This window comes from Juglans microcarpa x Juglans regia, chromosome 3D, assembly GCF_004785595.1.
Source record: "Juglans microcarpa x Juglans regia isolate MS1-56 chromosome 3D, Jm3101_v1.0, whole genome shotgun sequence".
NCBI classification, from domain to species: domain Eukaryota; kingdom Viridiplantae; phylum Streptophyta; class Magnoliopsida; order Fagales; family Juglandaceae; genus Juglans; species Juglans microcarpa x Juglans regia.
In genome coordinates this window covers 34,037,765-34,058,299 of record NC_054598.1, presented here as the reverse complement: position 1 = coordinate 34,058,299, position 20,535 = coordinate 34,037,765, and the positions used below count along the sequence as shown (strand labels likewise).

General features: G+C 35.2%; 1 protein-coding gene across 1 annotated transcript; it reads right to left on the bottom strand.

Moving 5' to 3' along the window:
- Window positions 1-1,225: 1,225 nt before the first annotated feature.
- LOC121256615 lies at window positions 1,226-6,298 on the bottom strand. Its single transcript, XM_041157455.1, has 2 exons — window positions 5,912-6,298; window positions 1,226-1,312 (listed from the first exon to the last, which is right to left on the bottom strand). The coding sequence occupies exons 1-2, from the start codon at window positions 6,213-6,215 to the stop codon at window positions 1,260-1,262; spliced, it is 357 nt and encodes a 118-aa protein (XP_041013389.1). The 5' UTR covers window positions 6,216-6,298; the 3' UTR covers window positions 1,226-1,259.
- Window positions 6,299-20,535: the final 14,237 nt, after the last annotated feature.

Genomic DNA, 20,535 nt, shown 5'->3' with positions numbered 1-20,535 from the left:
ACAGTCTAGTGGATGGCGTATTGAATTTTATCCTCTGAATTTATAACGGAAAACGACTTGGTCTTTGCTCTGATCTTTACAAAAGTAAATGAAACATTAAATGAATTGAACTCATGGGTTGATGATTTTTTACACTATTTTAACACAAAATTAACCAGTTTAGGTTGAGGGGTCTAACTCATTTTATCATTACTATTATTATTATTTTTGAAACTAGGGATTGGGGTTCAAACCGTTCTCCCATTTACATTGTGTTTGGATATTAAACTGAGTTGTGTGATATGATAAAATATTATTAGAATATTATTTATTAATATTATTATTATTTTAAAATTTAAAAAAGTTAAATTGTTTATTATATTTTGTATTAGAATTTAAAAATTTTGTAATAATGAATTGAGATGTATTTATAAAGCAAACGAAACTGAGACTAGACCTTATGTCATTTGGTCTAAAGAATCTTGGCAACTCATTTTAATTAATTAGGTTGGATTAAGGTTAACTGGATTTGACACAACCCTAACACCGACAACAATATTAGGTGCTGATAATTTTTATCATAACTTGTAACATGATTTAACTTCGACCAGTTTAATTAAATGGGTCATCTAAAAATCCTACATTATGAAATTAATAGATAGCTAAAGAGTCCATTATTCTCTCTCAACGTCTCCCCCATTCACAATACCCAAGTCCTTCTCCAAAACCAAAATCGTCTGGGAGAGGTGGAGAAGCTTGGCTCCTCTCTCTCTCTCTCCCCTTTTCGAAAGTAGTACCACAGTTCAAAGTGAGGCTGCAGCAGACATAAAGCCCGCCTTACTTCGGAAAGCATTGTATATTCAAGAGCTTGCCATGATGTGCTTCTCGTTTCAAATTGTTCCATGTTTAGAATTTTCTTTTGTAGACGTGGATATGATTGCCAAAATGCTCCAACTTAAATGACTGATTTAGAAGAGCTATTGGATGTGCATGTAGCTTAACAATAACAACAATAAACATGACTTCTCACATAAACTCTATAACCAAATGAGGTTTACAAAAAGAACAAAACCCAGCGGCTTGATTATTTTGCTGTCCTCCCAAATGATGGACTTTATAGAACTAATCCAAGATTTTTTGGAGTAATTTTTTAACTAGGAATAATACAAAAGTGTAATAATACAAATCCAATTGACCTTTCATCTTCCAAGTTCCGGGTGCCTGTCAAGGATCCAATGTGCCTGAATTTCTTGCATCTCCAAAAATTGGCAAATATGACTTCAGACTACAAATTTAGAGGCAGATGAGCTTGCATCTTCCGTAAGTGCATCCCCTGGAACATCCATAAAAGTGCACGCATTTATAAGGCAAATGATCCATCAAGTGGTTGTATAAATGGACCACCGTGTATCCTTCCAAATTTCATGGCAATATACAGTAGTTACAGCGCATCACTATTAAATAGACAATAACAATTCCTAAAGTTTTAAAGCTTGAAGAACTCAAAAACATATGAGAAAGCAAAATGGTTCGCTGCCACCACAAGCTTTACAAAGCAACCTCAAAACCAAACGGTTCAACTCAAATAGAAAGAGCTCAATACCACTAGACGTCTATGCCTTGCATTCGCTCCAAATTGCATCATATAGAACACATAATGAAACATCATTCCAACATACCCCACAGCGCAATACTTCCTGAACCCATCCTCTACCACAATAAAACATCTCAACCACCGTTTTGGGCATAACCCCATCTAATCCCAAAAGGGAGAATATGAAAAAATCCCAGCAAGTCATACAACAAAAAACATAATCCACCGTCTTGCCAATGACTTGTGCGTACAATATCAGAAGATCTTGCTCAACACTGCTGATCAGAACTTTATGGATCATTAGAGCACTCCCAATGGTTTATGTATCTTCTCCTTTAAAATACATCACCAAAACTCACTTTTTCTATTCTACATACTAACTTTTACAAAATATCATACATCAGTTTATCTATTTTTTCTTTATATTATATTATTTAATAGTTTGTTGGAAAAAAAATACAAAGAGAGAGAAATTATTGTGAGAGATAAAGTACATGAAAAGAGAATAAATAAATAAAATATTTTTACATTTGTGAACAGTTCACGCTACATGTAGCTGAACACTGTAGTAAAATGTAAAAAACATTCGAAAATAAATGATCCGTTGGAGGCAGTTTTAAGCTACTTTTCTTCAAATTTTACATAAAAATGGGTTTTACAAAACCCATTGTGAGTGCTCTTAGTATTCAAATGATCCATAAAGTGGTTATATAAATGGACCCCTACGGGTTGGCTCAAGTGGTAAAGGCCTTGGTTTTGGTAGCATGCTCCCCTCCAAGGTCCAAGTTCAAATCCTACTGGGTGCAAACAATCTCTAGGGGCCATCAGACTAGGAGATTTTTCCCTTGAATTACCCTAGGTGAATTTGCGGAAAACTCCTTGCCGAGGGCTAGTGCACCCCCGGGGGATTATGTTTAAACCCCAAGACAAAAGGCTACGGGCCATGACTTGACAAGCACCTTGTCATGCCCAAACAACCCATCGAGGGCTCTGTTGGCATGGCTTGATTGCCCATGGACCGAACCCTTGGAGAATGCTAGGCCACGGTCACCCTCAAGCAGGCAGTGCACAGTCAGCGCGGGCAAGCGAGGTTGTCAAACCCTACTCAGCACGCAGCCAGACTACGCGCACACCTAGTGTGCACGCATGGGCTACGTGCACACACCGCGCTCATGCATGGCCTGTGCATGAGCACATCACACATGCACGGCCTGGGTGCCAGCACAGTATGCACATGCACATCCAATTTGGAATTGACAGCGCGGCTGTCCAGCAAGTTCATGCAAGCTGGCATGCCGCTCAATGCCCTGGCCTTGGCCAGGGCCTTGTTGCTCAATGCCCTAGCCTTGGCCAGGGCCATGCCGACCAACACCCAGGCCCCACGGCCTGAGCCATGTTGTTCAACGCCCGACCCTATTACCCTGGGCCATGCAGACCAACACTCGGGCCTCTCTAGCCTAGGCCATGCAACAGCCTACCACACTCAAGCCCACACCCAGCGACACTCCAACAGCACCCAGCCCACACAACCTAGGCTACACATGCAGGGACCAAGGACCAACCAGGGCCAGACCAACAGGCCAACCTGAAGACCCATGCACACCAGCAAGCAGCCCAAGCCGTGGACTCATCAAAGCCACCCATGGCTCACCAACGGCATGAGATCTCATCCAAGAGGCGTGAAACCAGCAACCATTATCTTCTTTGTAATCATTATTGTTTGAATTCTAGTATAGTAAGGCATTAGGCCATTGCATCTTTTATCTTTGAGCATTTGAACAATTTGACTTGTAAGCTTTTGAAGGCACTCATGTGCTCTGACATTTAGGCTCCATTGGGTGCAATGCGTGAATCCCAAAGGAGAAGACTATCCCTGTGCAATTCGTGAATCGGGGTAATCCGTTGTTATCTTTGTTTCCCTTACGTTAATGCAATTCCGAGGTATTTCAGTATTTTGGCTTGTTGTCTATTGTATTGCATTCTCCTTTGCTTGCTGATCAATTTGCACTATTCGAGTGGGGCAACACATAAGGCAGCCACCAGTGGCCATTGAAGGGCACTCGGCCTACACCAGGCCACCATAGTCGAATTTGGAGCAAGGACAAGGACAAACTTGGCAGTTATTGCCAACTGCTCAAGCCACACACCCAGCCTTAGACACTTGTCCAGCCATAACCGCATCCCCACTTTGTAGGGAATAACTGCAAGCAACACAAACTGCCTCAGCCAACCACCCACTCAACCAACCCACAGCCAACCGCCCATTCAACCGCTTTAAACCACCCAACTGCTCTGCACATGCATGCATGCACGCACGCCCATAAGCATTCTGCCCAGCAACACCATTTGAACACCCATTCGAGTTAATCCAACATCATCCATAGCTATCACAGTCAAGCAAGTGGCAGATCACTTCAGTCATCATGGCACAAAGAGGGGCACGGCAGCTTGGTGTCTAGGGTCTTGACCGAGGACCCTATCAAATTAGTCGGGATGCTGTTCCCAGACACCCAGTGCAAATAAAAAAAAAAATGGACCACTGTATCCTTCCAAATTTCACGGCAATATACAGTAATTACAGTGCCACTCTATTAAATAGACAATAAAAATTAACAATTCCTAAAGTTTTAAAGCTTGAAGAACTCAAAAACATATGAGAAAGCAAAATGGTTGGCTGCCACCACAAGCTTTACAAAGCAACCTCAAAACCAAAAAGGTTCAACTCAAATAGAAAGAGCTCAGCACCACTCGACGTCTATGCCTTTCATTCCCTCCAAATTGATCATAGAACACATAATGAAACAGCATTCCAACATACCCCACAGCAATACTTCCTAAACCCATCCTCTACCACAATTTTTTGATTGGTCCATCCTCTACTACAATAAAACATCTCAACCACCATCCTGAGCATAACCCCATCTAATCCCAAAAGGGAGAATATGAAAAAAAACTCAGCAAGTCATGTAACGTTAAACATAATCCACTTTCTTGCCAATGACTTGTGCCTACAATATCAGAAAATCTTGCTCAACACTGCTCATCAGAACCTTGGGAAGACATAATCTCCTACTAACACTTGTGAAGCATAGAACATTTAGAAAATAAACCAAAAGATTCCAATTAACAGTCCTTCACTGCCTTACTAAACCTCATGCTGGTACCAAACTTGTTGAACATCACTAAAATCAGCAGCAACTCATTTTCAGAATTCTCCACACTTACGCCTAATACTCCATAACCCAATCCCATGACGATCCCTTCTTCACACAACACCATTGACCCAATCTATGCCAAACCATATACTTCCTCATTACATCATCCAGCCAAAGATGAGAATTGGAAGTCTCCTAATCTCCAATCCTTCTACTTAAATGGGATAGCATACCTCTTATATGCCAAGTATGTGCGAATCAAGGTTATCTTCCCTCCACCAAGCAAGCACAAATCTACCATCCCACTAACCTCCTTATATCACTCCAGTCCAAACCATCCCTTGATCAAGGGGCAAATTTCTGTTAAGTCATGAGAAGCCAAACGAACGACCAAGTAGCACCAGATTCATACGTATTCAATCACTCTTAGGCCCCGTTTGGATTCGGAAAGTGTTTCATCTCATCTCTCTCGTCATTACAACTTTCTCAAATTCTCACACAAAATATAATAAACAATTCAACTTTTTCAAATCTCAAAACCATAATAATATTAAAAAATAATATTTTAACAATATATTTTTCAACTTTCATCTTTCATATAAAACCATCTCATCTCATCTCTAAATCCAAACCAGCCCTAAAGAATAAAAAGGCCCTTTCCCTGGGGATTGGGATTAGTCATGATGCTGTTCCCGGACACCGGTGCCAATAAAAAAATAAAAAATAAAAAGGCCCTAAAAATTGTAGCAACAAGATTGTCATCACCAGAGAAGACCTTCAACACAGATCTTTTCCCACACCGTCATGTGTGATTATGTCACAAAAGTATAGAAAGATCTTTGTCCTCTATTTTTCTGGGACTATTTGTCTTCGTAAAACATAGCTTGTCATATAAACCATCTAGGCATGACTGCCAGGAGGCGTCCATCTTAGGTTCTTAGGAAAATTACTTTCAACGCCATTCTCAGATAGAGCTCAGTGTTTGCACCTACACAGTTAAGGGCCTTTTTGGGACTCGAGAAACATCCCTATTTCCCAACAATTGATATTATTTTTCATAAACCCTTCACATGGTTTAAGCATAAAGAAGACACTTAAGCATACTTGGATATACATACACATTATGCATAAAAAAGAGAGAGAGAGAGAGAAGGGAGAGAGGGGGAAAGGAGGGGAAGAGTACCAATTTGGGGAGAAACAGGGGCTTCGCCGTAGATGGCTTTGAGCCTGGAGAGTGGAACCAGGGGAGAGTCATTGGAGGATGCTTCAGCGAAAAGCTGTTGCTTCCACTCCCACATGGTCCTCTTCATTGCCTTGTTGGACTGAGCAAGCGAATCCTTGTGGGCCTCCAGGGCTTCGATGTCCCTTTGCTGGCTCACCGATCTCACGCTCAACACTGCGAAAAACCCCACCAAACATACGTTTATCACCGTGTTGTTGTTCGCCGCTTTCACTGCCGCGTTCACCGCTTTGTTCGCAAACTCCATTTTGTGACTACTTCGCTTTTGCGAGGGGTTAATTTCTTCGGCTCCCTTGCTTGCACCGTTCGAGAGAAGTTTACCGTTCGCACTGCAAGTGCTCAGTGCCCAGTGCTCACAGATTGGAAATGGGCCGGGTCTGGGTTACATGGGTGGGGCTTTCACAGATTCGAAATTAGGTATGGGCGGGGTGGGCCCGTAGGCATATGGATCCGCCAGCAAGCATTTGGGCACTGGGGGACAAGGCCCGGGCCCGCCCGGAGTTTAGCTGGTCCGCCCGGCCCAATTACATCTATATACATATATTAAAATAAACTTTTTTTTTAATAAAAAGATGACATTAGATTTGATTTAAAACTTAAACTCCCGACAATGAACTCCCAAAACGCCATCATTTTACATTAGGTTTGGTTTAAAACTTAAACCCTCCCTCCCTCCCTCCCCTGAGTTGGGTTTTCAATTTTTTTTTTTTTTTTTTTTTGTTTTCCGGTTGGTTGCCGGCAGTGAGGGGCTTTTGGGCAAGATGGGCAGACGGTCGTGGAGATGATAAAATATTAAAACTTCTCATAATTTTTTTTCTCAAACATCACTTAAATAGAAAATATTTTTTAATTTTAAATTTTTTACTTTTTCATCTAATCATTACAATTTTTACAAACTTCAAAATAAAACATAAAAATCTATACCACTTTTTTCAAAATAAAAATTATATTCAAATAATTTTTTAACTTTATAATATTTTAATTCAATTTTTTCTCTCTTATTTTTCAAAACTTAATAAAACATCTTAACTCAAATATTTCACCACTATTCACAAACTATTTCATTATTATTCATAGAATTCTGAGATACTTCAAGCGTCCAAACAAGCACGTGTCATTGTCTAGGAGAAATGTTTATTCTAGTGAGAATGAGAGCTTTTACTAAAGAAATCTTATAAATTGTTCTAATTCAATATGATACGCTAATTATGAAATTTGTTAAAATTGATTTTCAATATTAAATTATTAATGCATATCACTTTGTATAGTCTCAGCTTGTGCACGTTACATACACTCATTTTTAAAAAAGCAAATTAGTATAAGACTCACAAGAAATAACTCAATTTTTTCAGATAAGTCTTTTTCAAAAGAAGTGTGCTAGACTTACGGACCCAATGACTGTATCTAATATTATTATTTTTTTTTTTTATAATATCTCTTTGTCACCTAGTATTTTTCTGGTGTGAATTTTTTTTATCAATTACAGTTACTAATGTGATTGAACAAAAAATTCAAACTAGAGAAATATTATAAGATATTATAAGAAGAGTAATGCTACATAGAGTCTTAGAGTATATAAATCTCACACATTTTCTTCGAAAAAATGTGTGAGTACTCAGAATTTGTATATCATACTCGAAAATATGAGTTATGGACTTCTCTAACATTTTTTAAAGAGAGTACTCAGAATTTGTATATCATATAAATTATTTCTCTAATGTTATGTATTAAAAATAATCGTATATTTACCTAGCATTTAAATCAACAATCAGTTAAAATGTGTTACGCCAATAAATGTATATGAAAGCAACAAAAACTAATAAGATCTACTCTTTGTGTTTCCGAATTGGCAATCTAATTTATAAGATAATTGAAAACTATCTCAATTCTTATTTGTTGATTAAAAAAATTTATTTCCAAAGAAAAAAAAAAAGAGAATTTTTCCAAAAAATAGTATTTAGTATTAATGAGTTGGTAACATTTGAGCCATTTGAGATAATCTAAAAAAGGTAATGATACCCTTACATTTTGGCTACAACCCATCTACGATCCAACCCACGTGATTTTTCTTTTACATAGTTGTATCTTACATTTGAAATTAAAAAAAAAATAGAAATATCATAATTAAGCCTCCCTCACGTTGCACCAGGTTGTGCCTCCTCTCCCCCTTTGTGTTGCACCAGTGGCCATCGTTCGATGACGCCATCTCAGGTGAAAATATCCATTGAACCCTCTCCTTTGCCTCTCTCCCACTCTCTCTCTCTCTCTCTCTCTCTCTGAAGCCCTCACGTTGTGTCCAAGTTGAGCCTAATCTTCCTTTTGCATTGCGCCTCCCGTGATATGACCAGAGTTTAATGGCGTTGTCTCGAGTGAAGATATCCATCAATCCCTCTCCTTCAACTCTCTCCCACAATAACTCTCTCTCTCTCTCTCTCTCTCTCTCTCTCTCTTTGGTGTTTGGGTGAAAACTTGAAATAACACAAATGCTGCTACTTAGCCACTTGAGACACCCTTCTCGAGCCTCCAGGTCAACCCCACACTTTCCCTCTCTCTATGATCTTCCACTATTGATTTTCTTATTCAATTTAGTTGGGAATTTTTCAATTTATTCCAAAGCACCGATCATAGAGGTTGTTCTAGTTGTGGTTATGTGGGAGTCAGCTTGTTGGGGCCCTAGAAACCTAAGTTGGTTGTTGTCTTATTGGTAGGTACGGTCTGTTACATGTATTGCTAGTTATTTTCTTATTATTTATTGATGGTACACAAAAAAAAAATAGAATAACCACTAAGCCTCTATTATGACTCTGTTCTTGATTTTCTAAATTCAATTTTAAGACGATTCTTGGCCAGACAATGGCCTTCTTTTGGCTATGTTCTTTCTTTTCTGTTTTCGATTTTGAGAGGACTATTGACCAGCATTTGAGATGTCTTTGACTCAATTGTCCTTTTTTTTTCTTTTTTTTTAGGTTAGTTTTCAAACCATTGTTCGACACTTCCTGAAAAGGTGACTCTTTGTTGCACTGCATTTCTTTTATCAAACTCGAAACATCTACACTTCCTGAAACTATCACTCTTTGTTGCACTACATCTATGTTAACTTCGCCAGCATTTGTAGCTTCTTTTCTATGTTTACTTGGCCATCATTTACAGTTTCTTTATGTTAGTTTAACTTGGCTAATGCATTGAATCCTTCAAAATTAGCCATGCTTTGTTGTGTTATAGTTTTAATTGTGTAAAATGTCTATAAATTTTGTGTCAAACTCAGCTTCAAGATCAATGTTTGATGATCAAATATATCATCCTGGTGTAAAAGCAAACCATGAGACTTGTCGTAAGGGTGCAAATTATGGCCAACGATTTTTTACTTGAAAGAATTGGAAAGTTAGATGTCATATTTTAAACATGTCGTTGCGGTTGGAAAGCAAGCCTAACCCACATGTTTGCTATTTTATTTTGCAATATGACCGGTCATGCAAGTTTTTCACTTAGGTAGATCCTGAAATCTGTAAATATAATATGTCTATAATAGAACATCTCCAAGCAATAAACAAACAGTTGGTAACAAATGTTGCTCATACTTGTCTACCAGTTAAGCAAGTGATATCTAAGTATAGGTCAACAATAGAAATAGAAGCTACCTGAAATCAAATAGAAATTGAAAACTAAATGCACAAAACCAAGATTCGGATGTGTAGATATAGGGTTGCATATAGTGTCGTGGATGTATTTCATATTTGTAGTAATATGACTACTCCTTTAATTTAGACTTACAACTGAGAAAGGACTTGATGTAATTATGAATTGTAAGAACATTTTGTAATGAATTATTGTATTGTATTATGTATAAACAATTTCTAATAAATTTTGTTTTGTAATTAATTGATAGTTGTTTTTATGAAAGATAATCCTATTAGACTAAGTAAGCAACATTTATTAGGGGTGGGCAGCGGCCCCTCGCTACCCCGCCCCTCATGGTAGACCACTAGACGGGGTCCCGCCCCGCACCCCTCTCACATTTAATATAAAAAATTATATTTTTAATATTTATATAAATAATTTATATAAATATATTATATATAGATATATACAATTTGTTAAAAACTTGAAATTGAATTCAAGTTAATTGATTGCCTTGACCTCCTAGGCCAACTTTTATATAGGAGGCTAAGGCAATACAATTATCATATTTAAGTAATGTGAGATTTTAACATTTTACTAGATCTAAAAAAAATTTATAAACCTAATGGTTCATTGGGTTGAGCAGGGGACGGGGCGGGGTCCAGTTTCAACCCCACCCCCCCGGTATTGGGACGAAAGGTGGGGTAGGAAACTCTCCCCCCGCATGGTGCTGGACGGTGGGCGGGGAGGGGTTGCCCCCGCACCGTATGGTGTGGGTAGCACCCCTGGCCTTTATGACTAATAAACACATATATGACAAGAGAACAACACGTGCATTCCATAATTTCAACCAAATAAATACCAAAATTCATGTAATACTCATCCATGCATGTAACCTTTAATATATTATTTGTACCTTACAAAATGTACATGTATTGTATCTTGTTGACCTAAATACTCATCGATCCATATATTACTTGTATATTACAAAATATACATGTATTGCATCTTATCGGCCAAAGACTAAAAATGTACGTTCGTAGATATAGTAAAATAACAATTTCTAAGATCTAGCAAACAACTTCTTGCAAAATAATAGATTTTGTATCTTTCAGCTTCTGTACGTGGCATATTCACATTCGAATGGGTCTACAATCCCAAACCTTCATTATATTGTTACATAAGTGATTGTACTTTTTAGAGTAAATGTAAAGCTTAACCACAAGTTGGAATACTATATGTACGAATCTTGACATTTATATTGTGATCTATAGAAGAATAGCAAGATTTATTCTCATTCAAAAGTTGATAAGACGGTTGTACCTAATAAGACAAGACATCAACAATTAATATACATTAAAGAATCATATCATATTAGAAATACTTATAAACACTATAGCTAATTAAGTAATAAAGGCTGTAGGAAAATCAAGTATGGCCAAGCTAGATGAGCCAAAACTCTACTACTCTAGCTGTATCTGAGCATGACCTATTCTTTTGTTCAAAGTTTCAAGACGAATAATTAATGTCGATAAGTTATAAAATATGCTTATAGATACAAAATACAAGTACATATGTGTACATGGATTTTATAAACAACCCGACTGAAACGAGATCATTGAGTCTTCATTAATTTCAACCAATTCACTGCCTACTCAACTGATGACTGTTTTCATTTAGAAACTGGCCTTCCCTTACTTTGAGCCGCTATAGGAATTCACAATTTTCTTGGATCTTTTGTCACACCTAATGACTCGGTGGAATAATTATCAATATGTGTGCTACTATCACACATTAGTTGTACCTCAACCCAATCCAGCTTCAACTTACCTAATTGAGTTGTTAACTTCAAGCAACATTCATTATTATTTGATACAATTGAAGATATTTTGTAAAAATCCTTATTCAATTTATTCATTTGGTCTGCATTTGGATTATGGTGAAGATCATCGTAGCTACTTCGGACGAGCGTATAATCTCATTTCAAATCCTTCCTTCACCTATCAAAGATATATTTTGAAGGCAACTCATCATTGTTAAGGAATGTCAACACACGGAAGGCATGCCTACACAAAATGCCATTGAAATCAAACATCTGGCATATGCTGCTTACTTCACACTCTTCATCATTAAAGTGAAAAACATAATTTGTCTTTTTAATGAATATATTCATAACTTTGACCTAATCAATCATATGATATGTAAAAATTGAGTCTTTTCACCTAATGATCATTGCGCAACAATATAGGAAACCACTAAACTCTTCCTAAATTTCTTTAAATTTAGCATTTGTATAAGCTTCTTGGAAGTGCCTCTTGATAAGATAATAACTATAATTTTTGTGTGGAATGAACTAAAATCAATTGCGCCCGCATTCTCAATCTTGTGTCTAAGTTCATTATCGTATTGTTCTACAAACAATTTTAATGTTATATTTGAATTGACATAATCATTAAACAATGCATTCATACATTCGTTTCCTTGAGTAGTTGACATTCCTACCTAAAAGTGGTTTCTCACGTAAGCTGGCACCCATGAATGACGCTTAGAATATAACCACTCAATTCATCATGATGACGTAAATCAAAACTATCAAGAAGTTCCAGCTAACAATTCTCAAATTAATCATGAGTCAACTTATCATAAACACTCATGTGAGAACACATCCAATGATCTCATGTTTTCCCCATAATATGCTACAAGGTGAGAATGCAAAATCCAAAAAATATTTATTTATAAGAAAAAATACATGTGCAGTTCACTTTTAATATCATCATATTAATTATATGCTCCAACTTTTTTTGAAAAGTTTTCATTATATGTCACAAACAAAGTCGGTGCCAAGATTTTGGAAACGCCTTTGCAATAACATTTTGCATAGCTTTATCTTGATATGTTATTATGGCTTCTGGTGTACGTTCATTCATACACTTAAGTTATGACTTAAACAACCATATGAACGTGTTTACATCCCCCCAAGATCAAGCCACATCCAAATAGATTCGATTGACTATGATGATTAACTCCAAGAAAAGGAGCAAATGACATTTCGTATGCGTTGGTCAAGTATGTCATATCGAAAGTTATAATATTCTAGAAAGATTTGTAGGAGCACTACTACGGGCATCTGCCCAAAACACATTATGCAATTTGAATTCATCGTCAACGCCCATGACATAATAGAAACCAAAATTTTGTGTCTGCATTCTCATAAAGTACATTTGTAATGGTTCGGAACCTCCTAACCCAATGTGAAGTTGTCTGACCTCACGTATGTAATTATGTACATCTCTCTTTCTAAACGTGAGATTCTCATACCCTCTTACTTTAACGACGCAAGAATTGTAGTTCTTGCTCAATTGAATGCCGATCATATCATTGTATTCTAGCATTCTTTTCATTTACTCAACCAACTTATTATAATATCTAATGTATATTGATTTTTTAGGACTGTGAGTATGAGTGTTGCCGCACAATATGAGTCAAGCAAAGTTTTCATTCAGAACTCAACATGACATTGATCTTTGCTTTGCAACCTTTATATTCCATGGTCTTGGTTTAAGAATATTCAACGTTATGCTCACATATGTGCCTTGACGGATACAAGCAAGGGTGAAATACCTTACTTTCCCATCAACTATTATTTTGGAACTTCATTTTGTCACTCAAAAATCAACTTGCTTTGCATATCTTGTATAGTATACATTTACCTCCTCTTTTAGAAAAATCTCATTCCTACCCTTGGCTCTTCAACATCCTCATTCATCCAACATTTTTATCCATTCTTACACACCACATACTTTCAAATTTAAAATCAAAGTCAAAAAATAAATAATAGAGCCAAATAAGACAATCATCTCAGTATAAGCTAGAATAATATCATCTTATACAAAATGGGCAAAAACAAAGGCATGAATGTATATCACTGATAGCATAAGTAATATTATGAAAACCACTGAAACAACAACATAAAAGACTGGCACCTAACAAATGAATGGTTTGGAAGTTTAAGGTTCTCTTTTGGCCAGTGCACGACAACCTAAACAATTAAAATTTCACATCAATCTAAATATTCAACGAATCAATATATCATTGAAAATAAATACTGAAGACACAGCTTGGAAAGTTCTAGGGACACGAAGAGTCTAGGATATCTTTTATTTATAGATAAATAATTATTTTCCCCATCTACCAAACAAGAAAAGAAACCTGTATGTATATAACATTGATGACTAAAGAGAATAAAAATCCATGCACATTTCAAAGTGCAAACTAACAAATTTATAGTCTAAAATTTTCAAAAAATTATCTTAGGACTCTAAAAGTTTATTCACTTCTCTGTATAAGAACAGTGAACCTTTTTAACAATGAACTTACATAAAACAATGATTGATAAAATCCCACCAACAACTAAGATAAAAAAAAAAAAAAAAAAAAAAAAAAAAAAAAAAAAGAAAAGAAAAGAAAATCATATTCATAGGCTTGGCTTGGGTGCGATGTGATGGGGCTTTTAAGATTTTTGAAATGCTTTTTTAATTTTAAAGGAAAAAATACATCTATATTAAAGAAAAAGTCACATGGGTTGGGTTGTAGATGGGTTCTTGACTAAGGTCTCACTCGGACATTTAGAGTATCTCATAATTACATGAATAATAGTGAAATTATTTAAAGGGCTGGTTTGGTTACACAAAACTAAACCATCTCATTTCATCATTACAACTTTTTCAAATTTCTACACAAAATATAACAAAGAATTCAACTTTTTCAAATTCCAAAATAAAAATAATATTAAAAAATTATATTATAACAATATTTTATTCAACTTTCAACAAAACATTTCATATCATCTCGTCTTATCATAACTGCGTAACCAAACGAGGCCTTAAAATGTTTTATTAGATTTTGATATCTAAGAGAGAAAAAGTTAAACAAAAATATTATAAAATTAAAAATTTGTCTAAATATATTTTTAATAATATTTTTGTTCCAAGGTTGAAAAAATTGAATTGATTTTTGTGTTTGGTTTTTAAGTTTCTAACAATTGTACTGATTTTTGTGTTTGGATATGATTAGGTAATTGATTAGATGAACAAATTCCATATTTGAAACTGAAAATTATTTTGTACTTTAGTAATGTTTGAAAAAAAAAATTAAGATAAATTTTAAGAATTAAATGTCTCGTCTCTAGTCCAAACGTTCCCTAGATTAAATGCATGTTTGAGGTTGCGTTAGAAGTCTTAAATAGCCTTCAAAGTTCTTTAATGAAAAAATTAGGTTGTTTGAGTCCTATATATCAATGTATTTTTTAATTTCAAATAAGTTAAAAGGTAATTTTCCTCAAACTTAATTCTACGGATAATCCAGAATGTTGTTCAAATTTTAAAAAAATTATCACTAGGCAAAAATATTTCTACAACTTTTAAATAATTACAATTTTCAAACTTTTAAAGATTTGGTCATAATTTTTAAAAAATTAAATGACTGTCGTTTCTACTTTAGAAATCACTTTTTTAATTTGTTTCCAAACAAATTTAACATGTTTGAAAGTACTTTAAATAGATAGTTACTAAATAGTAAATAACATTTCTAATAGTAGAACTTAAAGTTATAAGTGCTAAAATTATAAGCTATATTTCCTACCATAATCTGCACTAGTGCATGTTTGGGATTATGGTGAAAACTATAGCTTATAGCTTTAAGACTTATAGCTTAAGTAATAAGTTCTATTATTAAAAAGTTATTTACTGTTTGGCAACAATATGTTTTAAGCACTGTAAAACATGTTACGTTTGCTTGGAAACAAATTAAAAAAGCATTTTCTGAGGTAAAAATGACATTTATTTGAATTTTCAAAGATTATAACCATATCTTTAAAAGTTTGAAAGTTGTAAATATTTTAAAGTTGAATGGGTATTTTCATCCATTGACAATTTTTTTAAAATTCGAGTTACATTCCACATTATTTAAAAAAACATGTTTGAGGAAAATCATCAAACATACTTTTTAATATGCTTTAAAATGTTGCTTTTCCTCAACAGAAATGCTACTCCCATCGCTTTTACCTCTCGTTGGACCCTCTCGCTTGACGTGGCTTGCCCACATGGCGGGAACTTTAAATTTTTTTAAAAAAATGAATATTACATCGTCTTCTTCTCTCCTCAATTTGAATTAGCAATTTTTGTTCTTCTTTCCCAAATAACGAAACCTAACTCTACCCTGTTGTTGCCTTATTCGAATCCTCCATCCCAACTCCTAGCTACAGACCTTATTCAAATCCATCATACAAAAGGCAAGCTATCCAAGTTCCTTCTTCGAATCCACACTGTCTTTCCTTCACATCGTAGAAGGCTTCCCGTCATTCTCTCCTCCACATCCTCTCCTCCACCTTGGCGAAAACATTGCTTCTCCACATTGTCTCCTCCACATCATGTTCTCCACATCATCTTCATGTCATTCTCTCCTCCACATCATCTTTCCTCCATAGATAATGCTCAGAGACGAAGCCGCCTACTACTAAGTCTCAGGTGAGAATCAACGTACATGCCATAAACCTTTAAAAGCATGTACTCACAAGGTGATTTTTTTAATTTTTGACCCTTTTTTATTTTTGGGATTGTGATTTCTTAATGTCTTTCTAGTGGGTTTTTGTAGGCCGAGTATTGTTGTGGATTTTTCTGTTGGTCTGACCCGAAAATACTAGCATATGTAAAAAAGAATCAACCGCTTAAAAGGCCAAACTTCAAAAGATACAAGTAGCAATAGATATCGAAACAACAAGACATCAATTAGAAATAGAGGCTGAAAGGCGCAAGAGAAAACTAGAGTCTCAGTTTATGTATAGTAATTTCAATGTCATGGATACTTTGTTTGGAAATTTATTTTGAAAAATTCTGACAAAACAATGTGTGGAAGATGTAAAAGCAGTTTATTATTTTATCTAAAAAGGTATTTTCCTTTTTATTTCATGTTATTTATGTCTCTATGTAGGTATGATATTCTTTCAACTGCAATAAGAAAATTGCAGCTCTCTTTGTCTGCAGGTTGAGGATAAACTCTCAATTATAGTTTTTATGAACACGAACATGACATCCCGATTATACTTTCAATTATACATTTTTCTGTGAGAGTAATGCCATCCCGAAGTTTGCTCATGGCAAGTTGATGAAAATGAAAAATTGATATAAATGAAATGAGTAAAGAATATCTTATACACGGGATGTGCAAGATGCAAAATATTTTATCTTTGTAAGCATGAAAAATCAGGAGGGAAGTGACACCTTTACATGAAAAAAAAAGGTCAGGAGCATTTTTTCAATTCAACATGATATGAATTAATACATTGCAAACTCACTAATAATTTACAAAAAAAAAAAAAAAGTATCAGAATTAATAGAAAAATTGATCATCTTCAATTAAGTATATTCATCTCCACCAAGAAATTGACATCTCCACCAATAATGAAAATCTCAAATAATAGTCATTACAAAAAGTACTGTAGCAATTTCCTAAAAAAAATATACAGCTCCACCAAAACTACATCATTTATAATTGAATGTATACATCATCATTCTAGTCCACTAGAATAAACACAAAATTATAAGCATTAAGAAGGCAAAAAAATGGTTAAAAGAGCCAACACTATTAAGATATATTATATCGTAATGTAGTTTGGATTACTTGTGAGGGAGGAGCAGTCGAACCAATACCAAAATAAGCTATAGTGTGGCAAGGTGCATATAGTGGGAATAAATGAAAAAGAAATTTGTTAAAACAACCCACGAATGTAGTTGTTCAGGTGTTGTTGGATTACTTGTGGCGGAGGTATAGTCGGTCCAATACGAGAAATAAGCTCGGCCAGGTATTGTGGGTATACTGGGCAAGGTGTGTATTTTGGACATAAAATGAAAAAAAAAAAATGTTAAAAGAACCAACGCTTTTAAGACATGTTATACCGTAATGTAGTTTAAATTACCTGTGAGGGAGGACCAGTTGAGGGAGTTGAAAAGAAAGCCAGCCCATGCGTCCAAGCTTGGCTTTGTTGATTCTATAACCATTTAACTCGGGCATTGATGAATTTTTTTTTTCGGTTAATAACATACAAAAACTAACAACAATAAACAATGAGAAGTACCTGGATTTGAGGAGGCTCATGTTATGTGATGCTGACATTGCATTCATTTGATAGGTGAGTGTGCCACTATGCATTGGAAACAATATAATAAGAGGAGTTACTTTTCAGAATATAATAAGAACGTGGTTTTCAAAAGTATTATAAATGAACCTCATATTCGCCGTATCACAATCTCCTTCTCGTACTAAGTTTCTTAAGCATCTTCTCGACGGGGTGCACATTTCTGTTAGATGGTGGTCTTCCCTTACTTTGAACTACTAATGCTCGGGTATTCTACCATCAACTGCTCTAGATGGCTAATCAATTTCCTAGTGCTGCTCTCATAGCTTTTGAAGCATTGGAACACAGTTCATAGAAGCAATTTTATATCCTATCAAACCTCCGGGCATCGTGGTTGCTACTCATGTTATAATTGCTTTTGATAAATGTGTATTTTCGTTTTAGATCGTTCCACTACCAATCCAAAATGTAAATTGATGGTACTATACTGTTGTCTAGCTACGTCAAGATACAAATAACATGTCTATATATAGGCGTGTAAATTTAAATCGGTAAACCGAAAAATCAGTCCTGACCGAACCGAACCAGACCGGTTGGTCCGGAACCGGTTCCTATATTATAAAAACCAGCCGGATCCGGTTCGGTTTCGGTTCCTTAGTTTTTGGGACCGGACCGAACCGAACCGGACCGGTTGAAAAAGTATATATAAAAATTAATTTTATATATTATACAAAATATTTATATATATAGAAGTTTTATATATAATATATAATTATATATTAAATTTTTATATATAATTATATATCATATATGAAATAATTTCATATTATAATTTATAAATTATAATATAAAATATTAATCTTAAATATGAAAATTTAATTGATCATATGCTTTAAACATAATATATTTATTAAATTATTAATAACATTTTATCATACGAAGTAATACTTTTAAACATAATATATTTATTAAATTATTAATAACATTTTATCATACGAAGTAATACTTTATTATATGTTTTTTACATTTTTAAAAAACTGAAAAACAGGATCGAAAATCGGTAAAACCGGAGGTACCGGTTTAGGAAGGTAACCGAAGCGTAATCGGTTTTGAAAAATGCAAAACCGGTATATACCGGTTCAGTCTTAGATTTTATCCAAAACCGGGCTAAACCGGACCGGTTACACCCCTATCTGTATAATATGCTCCTAAACTCGAATAATTTGCAACTGCAATTAACATCAAGGGGATCTTTATCAACCTAAACAATGTAATTTGCACGTTTTAATAAGTAATCATGCACTTGAACCTCATTGGCAACTAAAAATGTATATCTACCACCCTCACAACCTAATAATGAGGTAGTGAAATATAGAAATCCTCGCAATTCCTCTTGTACTTATTTGAATTTAGCAATTTCTTCTCAAGAAGATAGTGTCTGATGTAAGGAACTCAGTATTAAATGAATTGAAATCAACAATTGCTTCATTCTCTACCTTACTCCTTAGAGTTGTCTTAGAATTACGTAGTTACCAAAGAATGCATTCATACTTTCACTCTGTCGTGTTATTAACATTCTTGCCCAAAATATATCTTTGATGTAGGCCGGTATCCAAGAACGTTGGTCACTATATAGTGATCACAACCATGCATTCTCATGCATATCATATGTATCGAACATATGGCACCGACGTTCTTCGAATTCATGCTCACTTAAAGAGTCATATACTCACTTATGTAGAATACTCTTGATCTTCTCATATTGAGAATGTGATCAAAATTTCTCAAGAAACTTCTTCATTATATGCCACAAGTATAAGCAATGCATAGACGTCAGAAATACCCTCGAAATTGCAATTTGCATTGCTTTGTCTTGGTCTATGATGATTACATTTGGTAGTTGGTCATTTATACACTTCAACCATGCCTCAAACAACCAATCAAAGGTATGTGCATCATCATTAGATATCAATCTGCACCTGAATATGATTGACTGACCATGGTGGTGTGAACAAATGGTGCAAATGGCATATTGTACTCATTAGTCAGGTATGTTGTGTCAAATGTAATCACATCCCCGAATGATTCATACATAGCTCTACTTCGGGCATCTGTCCAAAACACATTCTTTAACTGCAACTAATGGTCCACGTCTATCTGATAGTAAAAATTTAGATTTTTACTTTGCATATCTTGGAAATAGTTATATAGAGCTTCAACACATCCAACCCCGAGGCAAAACTGACGTGCTCTGTCAATGGAGTTCCGACACTCCTCCCCGAATGGCACATTCTCGTAACTCCTCACCTCAACAACCACAACCATGAAATTTTTTTACACTCGTATATTTGTCTCGTCATTTATTTTGAGTCTTTTAGCCACAAGAGCGTCAACCTTATTAAAGTATCTTAAATGTCTTGCCTTTTTCGGACTACAAACATGTGTGTGATTTAATTTTACTTTAGTCAGTGTATATCCACCTTCATCATTCAAGGTCACATTAATCCTAACCATACATCCTACCTTTTATGTTTCTCTTGGCTTCAAAATATTCGCAGCCTTACTCTTAGATATGTCTTGCCGCGCACATACCAAGCAGAGCTATTTGACATTGTCATCATCATCCGGTTTAGAATTCCTTTTACACGCCCCAAACCCCTTCTGCTTATCATATTTCATATTGCAAGACCAAATTTCTTCTAGTGATGAAAATTTGATTCCAAGTTTAAGAGATTCAATAGTTTTATCACACTCATTATTTGCATGTCTGACCTCATCACTAAGGCTGAGCACCGACCCTTTCGGAGTAGGAGGTTGG

Bases quoted from the DNA above. Each gene is read 5' to 3' on its own strand.
- LOC121256615 (XM_041157455.1), bottom strand. From the start codon at position 6,215: ATGGAGTTTGCGAACAAAGCGGTGAACGCGGCAGTGAAAGCGGCGAAC. The intron at 1,313-5,911 runs GTACTCTTCCCC...TGGATGTTCCAG, and splicing joins CCCTGTTTCTCCCCAAATTG to GGGATGCACTTACGGAAGAT.